Raw genomic sequence first — 19,559 nt, 5'->3', positions numbered from 1 at the left:
AACTATTTGTCAATAATGGATGACTGTATGGTTATGTTGTGATGAATTTAATTAAAATGTATCACCTCTGACATGGTAGACGAGCAGTTTGTAGTAATATATTATTCCTATTCACTAGAAATTATGGGGAGTGACTTGTGCTGTAAATTTGTTGTGAAAACACAGATATGCTGTTGTCAGTGATGCATTCAAAGTAGAACTCTTTGAGTCCACAAATGTCCACATTCATTCCTTGCAGAACTCAAAATATTTCTGCATGTTGTTTTTCTGGATCTGTGCAAAATCCCTGCAAGTTTTGCTTTTATGCTGATATTAAGAACAACATCTTGTATGTAACAATATGAGAGAAGGAAAGTTGCTACTCACCATATAGTGGAGATACTGAGTTGCGATAGGCACAATAAAAAGATTCACACAATCATAGCTTTCGGCCAGCTAGTTTCAGCTCTCTGAGAATGCAGACGTGTGTGCAAGTTGCGCTTGCATGAGTGTGTGTATGCGTGAATGTGTATGTGAATATGTGTCTACTGCTGACAAAGGCCTTAATGGCCGAAAGCTATGATTGTGTGAATCTTTTTATTGTGCCTATTGCGACTCAGCATCTCCGCTGTATGGTGAGTAGCAACTTTCCTTCTCTCGTATTGTTACATTCCATCCTGGATTTTCCATTGTTCAACATCTTGTATGTGTGTTCCAGCATCATGCCCACTGCGGCTGTGCTGTTGTATTTTGATGAAATGTAATACAGCATAAGGACAGTTCAAGAGAGGGGAAAAAATCATTCACTAGTATTCCATGGTAAATGATCCCCAATATTCTGATTGAAATACCTTTCTCAGTGAGTCAAGTGGTAAGGGCAAGCTACAAGTCAGTTGTAGTTTATCTTCAGCATCATGTGCTCACTCTGTTATTTGTTTTGCAAGTTTGTGCAGAGTTTCGCCAAGCAGGGTTGGCTGGACACTGGCAGCACTGCTCCTGCAATTTGTCACTCATGCAATTATTGTATTTGGGCTATAATAATGTAAGCAGTATTGTTGCTTTTGTGTTGTTCTGGTACTTGAGGTGGCATGTGCAGTCATTGTTACTGTGCACTTGATTGTTCATTGTATTTGCATTCCAATGGGTATATTCTGTTCAGTTATGGCTATGCATATAAATCTGGCTAGAAATGAGTGATTTAGAAAATACTGGGAACTACAAACTGTCTTTGTAAGAAAAAATTTTTTAAAAATGTGCAAAGTGGCCCATGAATGTATTTAGAAGGCAGCTAAATATTCTAGGACACTGTAGCTATTATTCATCAAGCCATTTAAAAAAGCAGAGGCAGATGCACATTTAAATTCCAATTTTTACCCTGGAACAGAATTGCTAAAAACTGTTGCTTTGAAGGTTTAAAATATCCCTTGACTCATTAATTTTAAGACATTTTAGCCACGCACATTCCCATTTTCTCCTATCCTCCATTGGCAAATTGTTTGGAAAGTCTTATCTCATTGACTTTTTGGCTGTGTTGTCCAGCTGATGCCTTCTTATTTTGCTTTGAGAGTTTTATATTTGTCTTGGCTTGTCTCAATCGTTTGTCAGTGTTCTTACAATGTTGTGGTCCCTCAATCATTTATCCAATAAGCTTAGTTTATATTAATGTATCATGAACACTTGATTTACTTTCAAATTCCATTGGTCAGATTTTTATCTCATTGTTATTGTATTTACATTTTTTTCTCCTCAGATATTTTGGCACTGGCAGCCAGCATTCAAGAGTTAAGCATTGCTTCCAAGAAAGCTCGTACTGGTATGTGGTGTGCCCTAGAAACAACACTTCTTAGCCAGGGCGAGAAAAGTGATGAGGCTCTGCAAGATACAGATAATAATCCAGCAAATACCGATATGAAGAAGTAATATAAAGTTTGTCTACACTGCTTTAATCAGTCTGATTTTGTATCTGGATATGATTCTTCTTGAAGTCTGTTCTAAGTTATGTAATTATTTATTAATGTGCACAGTCTACAGACAATCTTTTCATGGTTTCTTTTAAACTGTATAATCTGAAATACTCCTGACAGCCAAGGAAAGTCACTGTCAGAATATATAATGTTAAGTAAATTTGCAGTAGCATTTGTTCTACTGTGTTGTCATAATGCACTTTTAATGTAGTGACACACAGTTTTCTTTGAATTTTTGATGTAATTGTCTTCTATTGCCTATTGTGGCTGTCAGTGTAAATCTTTCCTTATTATTCTGTCATAAATGTGACAGATTGCACAAGAGTGTACATTGCAAGAAAGTTACGTTTTTTTGTTATCATTCAACTGTTGATCTACACATGTATATATTTTATGTGTATATCATTCTCAAAATGACATAAGTACTTTGGGTAACTAGTCAACTGTGGTAGTTTATAAAAGCATGAAATGCTTGAACATTCGCAATACTGAACTGCCTGGCAGTAGGTGTAAGTAGTTGTTGTATGGTCACTTTTTATTATTTTTGTCCTGTGCTAAAATTTATCAGTAAGACCTAGACCCACTCAAAATCCAACATAGGAGTATATATTGTACATGTATTATCTATTGGTACTATTGAAAGGCCAAAACCTTTAAAGCATTTCAAAAAGTGTGCATTGGATGACTGAGTACTTACTTATTGCCGGGCAGACTTTTAGAGAAGTTTTTGACTGTATAGAGCGCTGTATCAAAATGTGAAAGAGAAGTGGCTCTTAGATTGAAATAAGTGTTTTGATGGAAAATGTTTCTTTTTACCAAAGTGTGTAGCTCTCTGGATTCATAGTTTTCCATTAACTGCAGTTTCGTATAGTGTTTTCTCGTAGAATACATGCTGTTTTAAAACTGGTGGTATTGAAGTGGCAGCAGTGGCAGAGAAATCAGGGAATTCACAGTGGTTGACTGATTTGATGTGATCTGTTTCCTTTAAGAAGAATAACAAAGTAATACTACTAATGATTATTGTAATAATGCTTTGTCTATGAATATTTTACGAATGCACTTTTTGCTGTGGTAGCTTCTGCAGTCATATTGCTGAAAGACTGAATCTCCCATTTACAACTTTGCATTATCATATAAAATTACAAAACTGCAGCCCATTCTGTGATTAATGTTTTCATGTGAAGGTTACTGACAGTTATAGTACAGTTTGATGACTAAATGTCCATATCTTTTCTTTATAAAAAGTATTTTGCATTTGATTTATTATTGCATATTTAGACAATCACTTGAACAGAATGGTAATGCAGAAAGTATATGTTTAGCACAAAAAAGTTTCTGTGTTAATTTATGTGCTCAATATATTTGTCTTGCCAGTGATTTCCTAAGAAACAAACTTGTCAATTTATAACCAATGGTGCAGTTTCTGTGTGTAATTATATAAATATAAACATATACATATAATATATATATATATATATATTTCTGTAGACCAAGCCAGGGATGTTGCACTTCAGTATTATGCATTAAGGAATAATCTTCACTCTTGCACTTCATGCATTGGAGGACACTTCATAGAAAGGCTGAGAAAAAGTTACATGCATCATTCAATTTTTCCATTCATTTTTGGTGCTTCTCTCAGACATTGCAAACTTTCTGAACTGTGATATATTTAAAATGCCAATAATGATTCACTTTAAAAGTGTAAATCTTTTGTCATTCACTTCACAATACCAAAATTATGTATCTCAGTATGTATAGATGGAAATTTAGATGTGAATAAGCTAGAGGACAATCCTAATATAATGCATGTGATAAACTATGACTTAATGAGACCAAACTTACCAGACAATTTAGAGTAGCAAAAGTGTATTTTTTTTAAGAAGTGCATGTATGCTTCTTGTCTTTGTAAGGTGTATTTTAACATTGTTTTAAATATTCTTTCAGATGTTTTATATGTATTACTTCATATAGCCTTGTTATTACTGCACCATATCAATTTCAAATACAGGTATAAGCTTTGCAGTAAAGAGGAGAAAAGAAATGAGTCAAAATTGTAATAAACTTTGTAACAATGTCATGTTATTCTAAAACAGGTGATCTGTTAGAAGACTTAGTGATTGCCTCTGCCTTCTCTCGTAGCTATTTCCAAGACACTATTGTATACTTTTAACTTTCAGATTTGTTTCAAGTGAACCATTGGGCATGGCAGTGATTTTATTTTATGATTATTTATAAGATTTTAAATGAAGAAGCTTGCCTGACTTATGTGGAAATAATTTTAAAGCAATGTCAGAACATAAATAAATTTAATATAGTGTGTTATACATCAGTCAAAGATCCTGGCCTGAAACATTATACTCTATTTTTGTGTCCTTTTTCTTTTGTAAAGCAGGCCTACTAATTTTTGGAGGTTACGCATGTAACCTTACATGTTGAACAGTGCATTTTGAAAACACACTCATGAAGTTAAACATTAAGTAATATGTGCGAATTAAGCAATGTTTAACTCCAGTAGTCTCTCACTTTTTATTTTTATTTTTCCTGAGGTGCTTCCAGTTATATATGTAATGCTATTTTTGGCCTAACTTGTTTGTGTTGTTAACACTTAATCAGTATTCTTTATGTATTTTATACACATAAAAATGTACAAAGCTAACATTAAATTTTTTTGTTGTGTAGTGATGATTTTCCAAGTGCCACTGCTTGTTACGTTAGTGTATTGTTTGTTTCCTCCGCCTCCATGACCAAAGGTTCAAGTTGCAAATGCTTGCAATAGTATTTAAAGAAAGAAATAAGTGTAGTATTCAGTTAATGAAGTTATTTTTGTCAGCAGTTTTATAAAAATGACCTCCAAATGTTAAATGTGCCAGTCCCATTTTTGCAAAACTAGTGGAATTTGGTTTTTGATATTAAGCATAAAGGCAAATTTTGTGATCATTCCTTTGTATAGTGGGTATAGATGTGCTATTATATTTTTAACAAGCAACCTTCCATGGGATTCCATAGTTCACTACACTTCAAATAGTTTTGATCGGCTAGATCTAATCCTTGTGTTAATGTACCTCAGATTGGGAATAGAGGATGAAAAATCCAGTTTTATAATATTCGTCCATAATCTCTGTGTAATTAAGAGAGTAATTTTTTTTAATGTTGATGCTAAGATGTCCCCTTTTTTGTAATATATAGTTACCGTATCATTTATATAAATGCTGTCGTTCCATGGTAATCTTTCATTTGTTTGACTCTTAGGAGTGTTTTCTTCACTGACTTACGGTTGTGATTAATTATTGAGAAATATGGTAGTGGTGCCAAGCTTATTGTATCTGAATAATAGCAAGTTTAGAGCATTCAGAATGTTTTGGAGCTTGCTAAAAACTTGAATAGAATTTCCTATTGATGTTGAAACTGCCATTAGGCTAAGTTCATTGTGCCTCCTCTAGAAACATACACTGTGTATTTTGTTGAAATCTTAATGTCGGTGTGCAGTTGTATGTGTTTGGGTACTCATTGATACGCTTGTCTAAATCCTCCCACATTGTCCATGAATCCTTTTCGTGATGTGTTACATATTCCCTTCTGCACTCGCACAATCTCATTACCTTACAGTTATTTAAATACTAATTAAATGGGCTGTGGTAGTTTAATATATTAAATGTGGGTGATAACACAATTTCTAGAAGAGTATTTGATTCACAGATATTGAATAAGATATTTTAGATTAGTAATGAATGAGTAGATTAGTGCCATGTTGTTTTGGGCTGGACCAGTAGTTAGTAAGAGGTGCTCATGTTACTTAAAGCTGTAAATGCGTAACAGTAGGTAACATAGGTAGTGATGTGATTACTACAGTAAATGTCGTCTTGCTGCATCAATGTAATTGATGAATAATATTTGCTACTGGTCACTTTCTAATATTCTAACTGAAGACTCTACTGTTTCACGGTGTCTTTACTTCAGGTGTGTTAATGAGAATTTGGGTTTTATGAGACATATTGATATCATTATATGATGTGTAATGCTGTTGTTTACATGTTTCTTGCATATCTGTATTAAAGGTACTGTGGCACTTGTTGGTGACAATACATGTACTGGAACTGTAGTGTTGTTAGTTGATTGTTGTTTGTTGTTAAATGGGATAAAGCGTAATATAAACCTGATTTTTAAAAGATATACTGGATGACATTCTAATGTTTATTTTTTGTGTTTAATTTATTGTTTATTTATTTTACTAAAACCTCCTGAACATATCAGGGTTTCAAGAGCTTGTAACCTTAGAATTCTTGCATTTCCAAAAAGAATAATGTTGGCAGATATGCTAGTATGCAGGATTAATCTGCTTGAATCTTTTGTGTGTGTAGAATACTTTTAGAGTACAAAATGTGACTAGTTAATTATCTTTAAAATGATAGTATATGTTAGCAAGGGGAGTGGAATTTTTGATTCATTGATGGCATTGTTCATTCTGTTATCAGAATGTTGCTGTTCCATATAAGTAATATTTATAAGAATTGATGTATCAACAGACTGTATAGCTATTAAAATTTATTGTATTGACTTGCACAAGTGTAACCATTAATAGAACCTGCAGATTTTGTATAACACGTTAGTCTCATATATTTGAAACAGTTGTACCATGTGATAAAATTGTAAAACATTAATTTATAGATGTTGGTGTTGATAATATATTGCATTTTGCAGTTGTTTCAGTTTTTGAACAAGTTTAAGCTAATATTAGTGCTGTGAAAAAGCACTTGGATGTTTGGGATCTGATCCGTTTTTTTATTATTTAGCTTGCCACTCCCCTTAATGAAAATTTTTGTCATATTTATGATAATGTAACTGTCTGAAATGCTATCCTATGGTGTTGTATTATGTATTCAGGAAAAACCAAAATAAAGATTTGTGATTGACATGTAGTGCCAAATATTCTCCATCATCTTAAGAAAGTTACAAGGGAATAATAAGTGATCACTGAGTACTTGCAAAATAACTAAAACAGTCATGTTTGAATTTTGCAGAGTACAAAGAGACAGAGAATCAATGGCATGAAATTTATTGTAGTAGCCATAAGTCACAGAATAGCAAGAATATTTTTCCTCTTATATATTCTTGAACATTGGTACTAATGTATTTGTTAAAATGAGAATTTTTTCCTGGGCTGTAATCATTTATCCAGATCCATCATTTAAATTCACCTACTGCCATGTTAAAGTGTTCATTTCCCCACATGTTAAAATTTATACTACAGATCAAACACAAAGCAAGGCTGAATATAACAAGTTTAAAATAGCACATTATAAATGTTGTAAATGTTTTTAATTGTGAGGTATCATAGTTTCCTACTTGCATTTCAGACTTGTATATTATCATAACATATGCACCTGTGGACTTCTGTAATTCCTGTGACATAGGCATATCTTAGTCATTTGTAAAATGAAGCAGGAATATTGTGAGAGTGTTTTGATTCTTTAGAAAGTCTAGAGTGTGTAGTTGGAAATAGAGATCACAATATTTAATGACAGCTTTGAGCTATGATGTTAGTTGCTGTACTCAAGCTGTCAGACTTCCTACATCATATCAGTTGTTCGTGGGTCTTGAACTTCTGTAAATGTCAAAATAAATGTTAGATTTGTGATGTTGAATTCCGTCTGAGCTTAACCTATTTATGAAGTTTTAATTGTAACATTCTTTGTTAATAACATCAGATTTTTAATATATTTTGCAGATTTTATTTTCATACATGTTCTCTTTATTATGCAGTTTGTTAAATAAGTTGTTATTTATATTGCATATTGTTAATGTGCCCATGGCTATCAGTGTGCTTTCTTGGATACAACAGTAATACTCATCTTTTTTCTGGTCGCAGTTTATTCTCTGTGTCAGTTGCTTATTATGGCATAATCAATATGGATCTAGTTGATGGGCAATATGGGGTTTAAAATACACTATGCCTAAAAATGACTTGGTACTATCTTGTAAATTACATTAAATAATTCTTTTTTTCATATTTTAGTGATTACATACAATAGGTTATTAAAAACAGTGAACACACTACTCACTTCTTCAAAGGAGGCCCATGTTAAACACTCCCAGTATGTAATAGAACGAATACCAGCAAGAAAGGGAATAAAACCGGCACTTCAATTTTCTTTTATTCTCACAAACCAGACAGAGAATTCTTTTCCAAAATGGAGTGTTATTAGTGCAGTACAATCTAGTCTCAGAATTTAGTACTTTTGATACCTATCTCTGGGACTACTACACAATATAAATATTAAAATGTTTTGTTCCTTGTCTTCCTGCTGTGTCTTATGATGCTTTATCAGTACTACAGGTAGCTCTGTAGTTCAAAATGAAAAATGAATTTATTATACCCTAAAGACTGAAAATGTGATGTTATTGTGAGATATAAGTAACATATTTGTCCTTTGATATTTGTTTCATCATTATCTGATGTTGAAAACAAAGAATGTACGTTAACTTTTGTGAAACTGTTTCGGTCTTGATACAGCTTTTTATCGTAATATCAGGTATTGTCCTGTAAGAAACTGGATGATGTAGTTTTGTCTTTGATGACAACAATCTGATTAAAGGGAATAGAAACTGACAAGGCAGAAACAGTTGAATGAATTGTATATTGACAAAGAGCTTCTACTTAATTCATCTCAAACAATATATTTAATGTGGTGTTAACTAATTAGCCTTCTCAGTATATGAAAAGCCTGTCATGTTGTTGGACAGTAAAGAATCATTATATCATTTTATTTCTGAAATATATGTTAATACAAAATGTTGTATTGATTTTTAAGTATCATTGTTGAAAATGCATTTTCATGGGTCCAATTGAACTGCTGCATTATTCATTTAGTTGCCATGCAATTTTCAAACCATACCATGTTAATGAGTTAAAGAAATACAAGTGTATTACATTTTCAGCTAATGTATGTTATTAAATACTATAATCAATATATTTTAAAATTGGCTTACTTATTTAAAAATGAAACTACAGAGATTTAGTGATTTTAACAAAGTTATTTTGTATGTGTTATGGGCTTACAAAACAGCATTTGAAGTGATTGTGATTGATCTTGAGATAAAGTGAACTAAATTAGTAGGCAAGAATTTGCTTACATTTTTGTGCAATGGTTTAAAGTGTCCTTTTCGTGTGAGAATTTAAAATAAATTATCAATTTAAATTTGTTTTTGTTGATTTATTTATTATAACTGACACATTATTTCCTGACCAATTGCTTCAGCCAAAAGAACTGTTTCTATTTACAGTATTTCAGTTGTGTGACATAAAACAGACAGGCAGTAGTGTTAGGTTGTGTTGGATCTTACACCAATATATTTATTTCCAGCAGATAACAAACATAGCCTAATGTGAGTGAGTGAGTGATACCTCCAGCAACCAAATCAAATCAAAGAATGAACATTAGTGGTCATACTAACACCGAACAACATGCATTACACGACTTGGAATCCTTTTGTGTCACGATAATTTTCACTATGTTCACTCTCCCTATAGCTTACATGCCTCCCCCCCCCCTCCCCTGTCAATGATATCATTGATTGAATCATACATTGTACCCCGACCTTATAACAACGTGCTTGGTTTCACCGGCATCATTGCTTGATGGTGGTTGAAGTGCTCCTATGCTAGGATGTGGAATGCGGAAGGGTGTTTGGCATTGAATTGTCCAGGTGCTTTGTCTCAGCTGGTGTAGGTCATGCAGTAAGTGGACCTGAACCTGCAACTGAAATTGTGGTTGAAATTCCTCCAATGTCTTCAACTGCTTATCACGTTTGCTGAACATGTTTCCAGATCCATCATATGGTGACTGTAAAGGTTTATGCACATCACTGTATCGAATGCAAAACTGCTTGCATTTTGACAACTTTCTGGAAAATGGACGGCAGCTGCCTTATGTGCAGCTGCAGCTTAGTAACAAAGTCTGATGCGTCGACTACGTCACTTGGATTGCTGCCAAAGGCTTGATTGTCCTTATACCAGCTTGGCCATCGTAGTTCCTAAATCATCCATTATAGATGCAAGGGTGCCCAGTAGAACAATGGGTAGGTTTTCTTTCAAACACTGTCGATTGTGACAATGAAATGATGTTGCCTTCCTTTTCCAATGAAGTCATTCTATTAGTCTATTTGACACTGGGCGGTACATTGTAGGTCCAGTCCTCTTTGTGCCCACCAATACAGGAAGAGCTTTCAAAAGGTATGAGTCAGATTGTCTGCTCTGATTCGTGGTGATACATAAAGCAACTGCAAAAAGAGCGATCCACCCATGGTAAAAGGTGATATCTGCCGTAGGGAAAAACTTTGGCCAACATGTAAATCAATAAACTGTGGTCTGACATGACACCGACCCCCTGCAGGCAACAGTTAATGTAATGAAGTGATGGCTTGTTGGCGGAAACCAATTGTCATGAAAGGGTGTACTCTTGAAGCTGATACGTCGCATGTATCCATGTGTTTATTGTTGGTAGCTGGATGTGCTGGAACTGTAGGTTGGAACATTGTACTAAAATCTCTTGTAACTCCAGATCAGGTTGTTGTGCAGCTGCAAGTGCTTCATAATCCATTGCACCCTTGACCTCTTGGATGTGAGATAGGGCATTGGCTGCAAGTTCCTTTCCTCATTGATGTGTATGATGTTGGTCATGAATTGCCGAATGTAATGTAACTGATGGAACTGACATGGCGAAGCTTGCTCAGGTCTTTGTCGAAATGCATCCATGAGAGGCTTATGGCCAGTGAGAAGGGTGAATGGTTGCCCCTCCATCATGTGTCGAAACATTTTAATGGCAGCATACACAATGTATAGTTTGATCATAAGTGGGCCATATTTGTTGAGCTAGAGAAAGCTTCTTGCTAAAGAATGCTTATGGCTGCCAGCATTGATTTGTCTGCTGCTGCAGCACTGCACCCACAACTATCGCAGAAGTGTCGACCATGAGGGCAAGAGGTGCTTGCGGAATTGGATGTGCCAACAGTGTGGTGTCCGCAATAGCAAATTTCAGTTTAACAAAAGTTGGTAGTACTTCATCAGCTTGCTCTAATTCGTCACCAGATTTACATGTACAATTAGGAAAATGTGTAGTAGTACCACAAAGAGGGCATGGTTCTGAATGAAGCAATGATACAAATTTGTGACTCCCAGAAATCGGCATAACTTTGCATATTGTAGCCGGCTGTGAGTAATTTCCCTCGATCCTCTCCTGTGGATGCTATATTCCAAGGGCATTAATGATGTAGCTCAGAAATTGCACATCTGTTGTTCTGAAAACAAATTAATGAGCAGACTGTGGTGCGAAGACTGTTGGAAAGCTGATGTAAGTGTTCAAAATATTCTGCCTCTGAACTGATCATTAATAATGTATTGTAAGTGTAAACAAAAAGTCCAAATAGTGTACACATGGCCATTTTGTGGCATGACTGGTACTTTGTAGCATGTGAGCACTAGATTGATCATAGAGAAGGTACATTTACCATGCCTATTACGTGTGAAGTCCTCAATGTGCAGCACACATTACTAGTCATGTATAGTCCAACTGTTAAGTTGACAAATATATGAATGTCACATAAGTTTTGAAAAACACCTAAAAAGTGTAATATATGGCAAATTTCGTGTTGTTATTCATACACCATCACAGTCACCGATAAAATTGACCCAGGCTGCTTAAGCTGGTCGTCATGTCCAGAAGACGATGGTGTCTAAGATCTGTGAGCAGCCCGAAAAATGACAAGAAGTCTGCTCCTAGTATGAGGTGCACAATATCAGTGATTATGAACTTTCAGCCAAATCTATGCTGGAGGCCCATCTGAATGATGGAGTTGTTGGCAGCAGATTTTAAATGTCACGACTATGGTGAGGCAAGCTGGTGGCTGGGTAAACTGACATGTCTACTCCTGTGTCCACCTAGAATAGTTGTTTCGTGTATTATTCAGCTACAAAAAGCTGACAGCTGTTAGCCAGAGAGTCAATTGTCATGAATGATTTCCCATTTTGCATGGCAGCTTGCACTTCCTTCCTTATGTACCAAATTGTCTGTGATAGCAGCAGAATTTTGTAGCTGATGGTGAGCAACTGTGACTCTTGTTGAGCAATAGCATCATTGTTGGCTGGTACTCACCTGCAAACCTGTGACTTGTGTAGAAAGTTCTGTGTTTGAAGACAATTGTCGCTGTGGTGGTATTAACTGGTTGTGGGCCACAGGTGCCACATTCACATATGGATCATTTCGACAGTGCAGCCAGCCTACTGTTCAGTTGTATCAAATTCTCCAGTACACACTGTGAGTAGCTTTTGTGCATCTGATAGCAGGCGTGACAACCAAATATTTCTCAGAATGTCGTCATTGAATGTGCTTTTTGCCAATGTCCGCAGACAACGTAACAACTTTGATGATGTTCTATCACCTAGTTCTTCAGTCAGCAAGAACTTCACTAATCTCTTAGTTTCAGACTGTGACATGCAGTTGATCAGTATATTTTTAAGCTCTGTTTACTGCTCTCCTCCCTGAAGGTGTGGCTAGAATGCCCTGCACTTCAGTGGCCATATCTTCATTTAATGCAGTGACAACAAACTGTATTCGGTCTTGTCAGTAATAATGTGTGGCAGCACAAACTGGCTCTTCAGCTGCACAAACCAAAGCATCAGATTTTGTTGCCAGAATGGTGGTGGCTTCATTGTAATGAGGCTGACCACCATACTCGCTGGCACCTCATCTGCAGCTATTGGTGCCGCCATTGGTAAAGTCTAGTATGTTATGTAAATCACATAGGAAATACGATTCAAGTTGTGGTATGGTTGAGTCTTAACCATGTCATGCAGCTTGGTTGTTTCTTACTAATCACTTTGTATCTTGTGCAGCTATCTTACGGTCACATTAATGTTACCAATAAATCGTGGGTCTTACAACAAGATATTTATTTCTAACATTTAACAAATGTATCTAGTGTAGCTATTTTATGGTCACATTGATGTTACCAATAAATTGTGGGTCTCATAACAAGATATTTATTTCCAACATTTAACAAATGTAGCACACAGAAAATCATGAGTGTATCTCTGGATACACACAACAATCAGGGAAGATCAAATAATAAACAACATTAGTTGTCAAGCTAATGTAGCACAACATGCATTACAAGTATCTGGTGTGTTCAAATTTCAGGCTACTTTAATTACACTACATGTTTTAATTCAGATAGTCCGTTACTGCGTAATAACTTTTATTTAATAAATTTTTTTTTAGTTTTGTTTTGAACTATCCAATTGTGTCAATATCTTTTATATTTTGGGGTAATTTATTATATAATTTAACAGCATTGTACGACAAGCTCTGCTGAGTTTTCACTTTATTTTTCCTCTCTAGATGCAGTTTGTATTGGTTTTTAGTTTCATAGCTGTGTACTAAAGAATTTTTAACATAGCAGTCAACATTTTTTTTTTACATACATAATACTTTGAAAAATGTATTCGCAGCAGACAGTTGGGATTTCCAGCTTTTAGAAATGTTCAAGGCAGTGAGTCCTACTGTGACTCTTGGTTATTATACGAATTGCTCTTTTCTGTAATTTGAAAACTTTCGACATATGGTGCTACAGAAGAATCCTGGAGATTAGATGTTGGAACAGATAAGAAATGAGGAAGTTCTGTATGAAACTGGGCAGGAAAGGAATTTATGGCACAACCTGAGTAAAAGAAGGGGATCAATGATACAAAACATTGTGAGGCATCAAGGAAGTGTTGACTTGGCATTGGTGGGAAGGGGGAGGGGGGGGGGTTTAAGTCATAGAAAGGGACTTCAATTTTCCTATAGTGTGGAGAGCTGCAACAGATCAGTCTTCAGACTGTAGAACAGCAACAATACAAACTTAAGTTTCAAGTTTAGATTGATATCAAATCGTTCACAACCTTGGGATAATTGTATACAAAATTGTCTCTCTCAATAGTGGGTGAAAATAACAGCCACCATCACCAAATCCAAGAACTTATTCTGTCAAACGAGGCAGAATATGGTTATCTTGAGATAGATGGGTGTATTTTCAGGAGCTATTGGGTGAGCTGAAATAGTAGTTACAAATTCAGATTAGTAAATTCTGCGACATTGGTGGTCTTCAGTTCATGCAGCTCTCTACGCTAGTCTGTTCTGAGCAAGGCTCTTCATCTCCTGTCGGGGAGTTCGGTCGCCTGGTACAAGTCTTCTATTTGACACTACTTCACAGACTTGCCCCTTGATGATGGTGATGGCGATGACAGCAACACATAAACTGAGCTCCAAGTGAAGAAAGTCGCTGACCCAAGTGGAAATCAAATGTGGGTCCCTGTTATTGAGAGTCATCTGTGCTAACCATAAGTTGCTAACATCTGTGCACAACTGCAGCAACTTACGTCTATGTAAACCTGTTTATTTTACTCAATCTGTGGTCTTCTACAGTTTTAACGCCCCCTCCCCTCCTCCCCCCAAACTTTCTTCCATTATCAAACTGACTATTCCTTGATGCTTTTGTAGTGATGAGGTGACTGACCAGTTTTAACAAGTCAATCGCTTTTTCATTCAGTCAGCTTTTTCAGTTGAATGAAACTAAACTAGTGTCTATGGTCACGTCAGCAATATGAATGCCTTTCACTCACTCTCCAGGTTTGAGTGGTTTCACTTGGTGGGAGACAATCAACTGACACAAGTCTCTCGTAGTTACTTCTGTCTTATGAACGTTTTTACTCAGTCTGTGGGTTTGAGTGATTTCACTTACACGCTGCCAGCAGCCTTCACATTTGGCAGCCAGGAATGTGCAGGATGCTTGGGCAATCTGAGAGGGTTGTTGGACATCACTACATCTTTTCAATAAAACTGAATATAAACAGTCACTAGAAATTGGCAGTGCTCTTTTCTTCTTCATGTAAGTCTGAGGGAACATTTTTGGTCAACTTTGTACCTCCAACAATAGATACAACATCTTCATTAATTACATGATACTTGCACCTGTAACAATCCAAGAAATATGTTAAATCAGTTTTAAACTATGAAAATGAAAAGAATTAATCTAAGCAGTGCATAATTAAATGAATATGAATAACGTTTATTTTAACTATGGTGACCCCCGTGGAGGTATCCTCTGGTTGGTATACATTCCCCAGTCGTCCCAGTAGTATACCACAACTCTGTTTCAAACAAGCAGACACGTTTTCACTCAAAAAATGGGTGGACAGCTCAGTAAATTAAAATATTAAAGTGTTTTCAAATGAAAGAATGAATACAAAAAGAAAGAACGAATAATTAAGTAAGTATGTAAAACTGCAATTGTTTATATTCGGGCTAGTTACACTTGAAAGAAATGAATGAATAATTTTTTTTTTCCTATTTGATTTAGTTCCCTCTCATTAGTTATTCAATTAACGTATCTAATCTTCAGTATTCTTCTTTTCTTTTCTAGACTTTATTATATGTGTTTCACTCCCATGCATGCTACTCACCATATAAATACCTTCAGAAAAGATTTCCTAATGTATAAAGTTATATTCAATGTCAACAAATATTGTTTTTTCATAAACGATCATCGTTTTATATTCTCTTACTTCAGCCATTGTCATCTATTTTTCTGCCCAAACAGCACACCTACTTTTAGTGTGCCAATTTTTTAGTTGTTGTTCATCTAATAACCTCTTTTCCAGATGTTATGCATTCCATTCAACTGCTCTTCCAAATCCCTTGCATCACTGACAGAATTACAATGTCACCAACAGATGTCACAGTTTTTCTGTCTTCGCCCTAAACTTTAATTCTCTTTCCAGATATCCTTTACTGCTTGCTCAATGTACAGATTAATTAACATAGGGGAGAGGCTACAGCCTTCCTTTCTCAACTGCACTATGGTTTCTGTAGTTACGTTTTTTTCTCCATACTGGTGTTTTATGTCTGCTGCCTTCAGAATTTCCAGGCAAAATTATCAAAAGCTGTGCCTTTTCCTTTTAAAAAAATTAACAAGTGTTACAAAGGTGTGTTTACCTTTCTTCAGTCTCTTATCTAAGATAATTTATGGGGTCAGAATTGTCTCATGTGTACGTACATTACCCTGAAACTCAAACCGATTTTCCCCGAGGTCAGCTACAATCAGTTTAATTCATTCTTCTCTAGATAATTCACGTCGGTATTTAACAGTCATGAGTTCTTAAACTAATGGTTTGGTAATATCACAGTCCTGTTAATATTCACACATGTCAGCACTTGCCTTCATTGGAAATAACCTTTTTGAAGCCTGAAGGTGTTTCACCCATCATATGTATTTTGTATAGCTGGTGTAATACATTTGTCATGGCTGGCTCCCCTAGTGATTTCAATAATTCTGAGAGAATGTTGTCTACACCATGGCCCTTGTTTTGACTTATGTCTTTTAGTGCTTGGTCAAATTGCTCTCGTGGTATCCTATCTCTTACCTCATCTATAAAGTTCTTTATTTGTCCAAGCCCAATCTCCTTAATTTCCTGCCTTACTGCAAATTCTTGTTTTAATCAGCAGTTGATAATGAAAATTATGGTCAGAGTCTACAGCTGGTCTTGGAAATGTTTTGCCATTTTAAACTGATATCAAATCTCTGTCTTACCATTACATAATCCATCAAAACCTCATGTCTCCTGGTTTCCTCCATGTATGCACAAATTTCTTTCATGATTCTTAAACAAAGTGTTAACAATGATTAAATTGTACCCTGTGCAAAATTCTACCACATGCCTTCAGCCCCAGGCTTATGAACTTTCCAAACCGGGGCAAAAACTTGATAGTGGCAACCCCCTCCCCTGCCCCGTGAGTGTTTGAGATAAGGCATCAAAAACTTTCCAAACCGGGGCAAAAACTTGATAGTGGCAACCCCCCTCCCCTGCCCCTTGAGTGTTTGAGATAGGACATAAAAAATTTAAAAAAATCAATTTTTCAAAAATATATTCACTTTGTAATGCACTTCTTTCTGAAGAGGTTGAGGAACTGTAATACATTTTATTCAGTCTTTAGTATACCAAATTGCAGTGCCATTCCCCTTGACACAGCATTCTTCTATCACATGTGACTGTATTTCGCTCTTTGGAATTCAAACCTGTATATTTTTTAATGGAAGCCATCAACCCTATATTCAGGACAGTGCAAATTAAAATGCCCTGTGGTGCCTCTCCTGTTCCCAGTCAGCCTGCTTGACATCCTACACCCCTTAAAAAAAACTCACAGTTAATAGTGGGTGGGTTTATTTGTGATCAGGAGAATAAGGACTCTTCAGAAAATTAGCACTCTTTATTGCCTATTAGCTAATAACTTTCTCTTTTATGTGCTATAAATTTAATTATAGGAAACATAAAAACAGTGAAGACAAGACACAGGCAGAACAGTACATCTTTCTTCAATCCTTAGGTCTCAGCATTTTTGTTCCCTCTCATCTTGCTACAGCTTTACATGGTATGCTTCATCAAAGTTCATGAAATATTTTGCTACATGAAAAATCAAATTGTCGTCGTCCAATACTGAAAAAGCTATATGAATAGTACCCAAGACCGGTGTAGTTTCTCAATTTGATTACATCTATTTTGTCACTGTCTGCTAGATAAAACAAAATAGACCGTTCAGATATTGTGGCAATTGTAACACACACTAAATAAGCAAGACTTTTGGCACTAATGGCCATTTTTATGTACCTCATTTACATAAATAACAGACAGAGCATAATTCACCAAGTACCAATATCAAATGCCTATTAGGTCTAGTACAAGCAGAAAGTTTTAAGTTAGGAAATAGTTTCACATTTCATTCATATGTTCCAGTTTTTCAAGCATCGAGATCAAAAGGTAGTAGTACAAAAATTTTTATATAAATTTGGAATCTTCCTATTCTTTCATGTAGTTTGTGTGACATCCCCTTTTCTTCTTCTTCCTCATTCTAACAAATAATCTTGTTATCACTAATTCTATAACCATTCCTGCCATTGTCAAAACTTATTCTCTGGTTTACTTCACTAATCCTGCCAGTATCACTAGTTCAGTTATCCTGCACTTATTCTCCAGTTTGGTGGTATTACGTGTTTGTACAAGGCATTCTTCGCATTATTCCAAGAGTAGAACTGTGTTAACCAGGGACTCTACAACTGGTAGTGTAGTGATCTGACAAAAATTTTATGTCAAAATTTCATTTTCTTAGATATACCAAGAAGATAATGTGTACTCTTTCTTACCCGTTATTCCTGTTAGTAGTTTATTTACACTCAGGTGATCTGAATCCAGGGATTTCGCTAAAATGCTGATCATTCGCACACCCATTCAACTATATAAACAAACAACGACTGGCACTTACCCATTTGGGTTTATTTCACTCAGCTCATATAGCAACGCCCCCATTTGTCTGCGGGGAATTTTTTCATTTGTAGATGCAATGGGGTTTCCTCTGGCAGAGACATCACGTACACTATGCACACTTTCAAAGATCAACTTATGATTTGTTCAAAAATCATCTTAGAATGTGTTCAAACATGTTCAAAAAACCAGCTGGGACACATTTCAAAATCATATGAATAATCAATAGTCCAACATGTGCTGGATGCTAAGTGATTGTAAAACAAGGTTTTTTTCTTCAGGAATATTAATTTGGCGTCCCATGAAATTTCTGCTGGGACAGATACTCTGGTTTGCCCCCATGCCCTCCCTGCCGCCCTAAATCTGGGCCTGCATCCCTTCCCCTTTCATTCCTTTCACCTGGTTCATGTTGTACTACTTTCCCTCCTCATCTTTTTTCCTACTATCAAATTCCAGCCCTGTCACAATTAATTTTTGTTCCTCTTGACTGTCTGAATAAATCTTTTACCTCTTCATACATTCCTTGAATCCCTTCGTCACATGAAGCTTTTTGACTCATCAGTCTTCTGACTGGTATGATGCGGCGTATCACAAATACCTCTCCTGTGTCAACTTTTTCATCTCAGGATAGCATTTGCACCTTGTGTCCTCAGTTGGATGCTGGATGTATTCCAATCTGTCTTCTTCAACTATTTTTACACTGTACATCTCCCTCTAGTACCATAGAGGTTATTCCCTGAGATCTTAACAGATGATCTGTCATCCTTCCCATCTTCTTGTCAGGGTTTTCCATATACTCCTTCCCTCTTAGATTATCCAGAGAGCCTCCTTATTTATGACCTTATCAGTCCACCTAATTTTTAACATTCCTCAGTATACCACATCTCAAATGCTTTGATTCTCTTGTGTTCCAGTTTTCCCACAGTCTATGTTTCATTACCTTACAGTGCTGTACTCCAGATGTACATTCGCAGAAATTTCTTTCACAAATTAAGGCCTACATTTGGTACTAGTAGACTTCTCCTGGCTGAGAATGCCCTCTTTGCCAGTGCAAGCCTGATTTATTGTCCTCCTTGCTCCATCCATCATGGGTTATTTTGCTGTCTAGACAACACAATTCCTTAACTTTGTCTACTTGGTGATACTCAGTTTTGATGTTAAGTTTCTCATTTGTGCTTACTTCTTCACTCTCACTGAGGATAGCAATGTCATCAGTGAATCTTATCGTTGATATCTATTCACTTTGAATTTTAATCCCTCTCTTGAAC

The 19,559-nt window shown here is 35.8% G+C and overlaps 1 protein-coding gene across 2 annotated transcripts in view; it reads left to right on the top strand.

Annotated features, from left to right (window-relative positions):
- The window catches only part of LOC126269086 (uncharacterized), a 237,165-nt gene extending 228,026 nt beyond the window's left edge, over positions 1 to 9,139 (top strand). For both annotated transcript variants that reach the window (XM_049973964.1, XM_049973965.1), the window contains exon 12: positions 1,730 to 9,139. In XM_049973964.1, coding sequence (XP_049829921.1) covers positions 1,730 to 1,899 — 170 coding nt within the window. In that variant the 3' untranslated portion in view covers positions 1,900 to 9,139. The remainder of the gene's footprint in view (positions 1 to 1,729) is intronic.
- The last annotated feature ends 10,420 nt before the right edge of the window (positions 9,140 to 19,559 follow it).

Source organism: Schistocerca gregaria, chromosome 1, assembly GCF_023897955.1.
Source record: "Schistocerca gregaria isolate iqSchGreg1 chromosome 1, iqSchGreg1.2, whole genome shotgun sequence".
NCBI classification, from domain to species: Eukaryota; Metazoa; Arthropoda; class Insecta; order Orthoptera; family Acrididae; genus Schistocerca; species Schistocerca gregaria.
The sequence above is the reverse complement of the archived record's forward strand: the minus strand, read 5'-3'. Positions and strand labels throughout refer to the sequence as shown.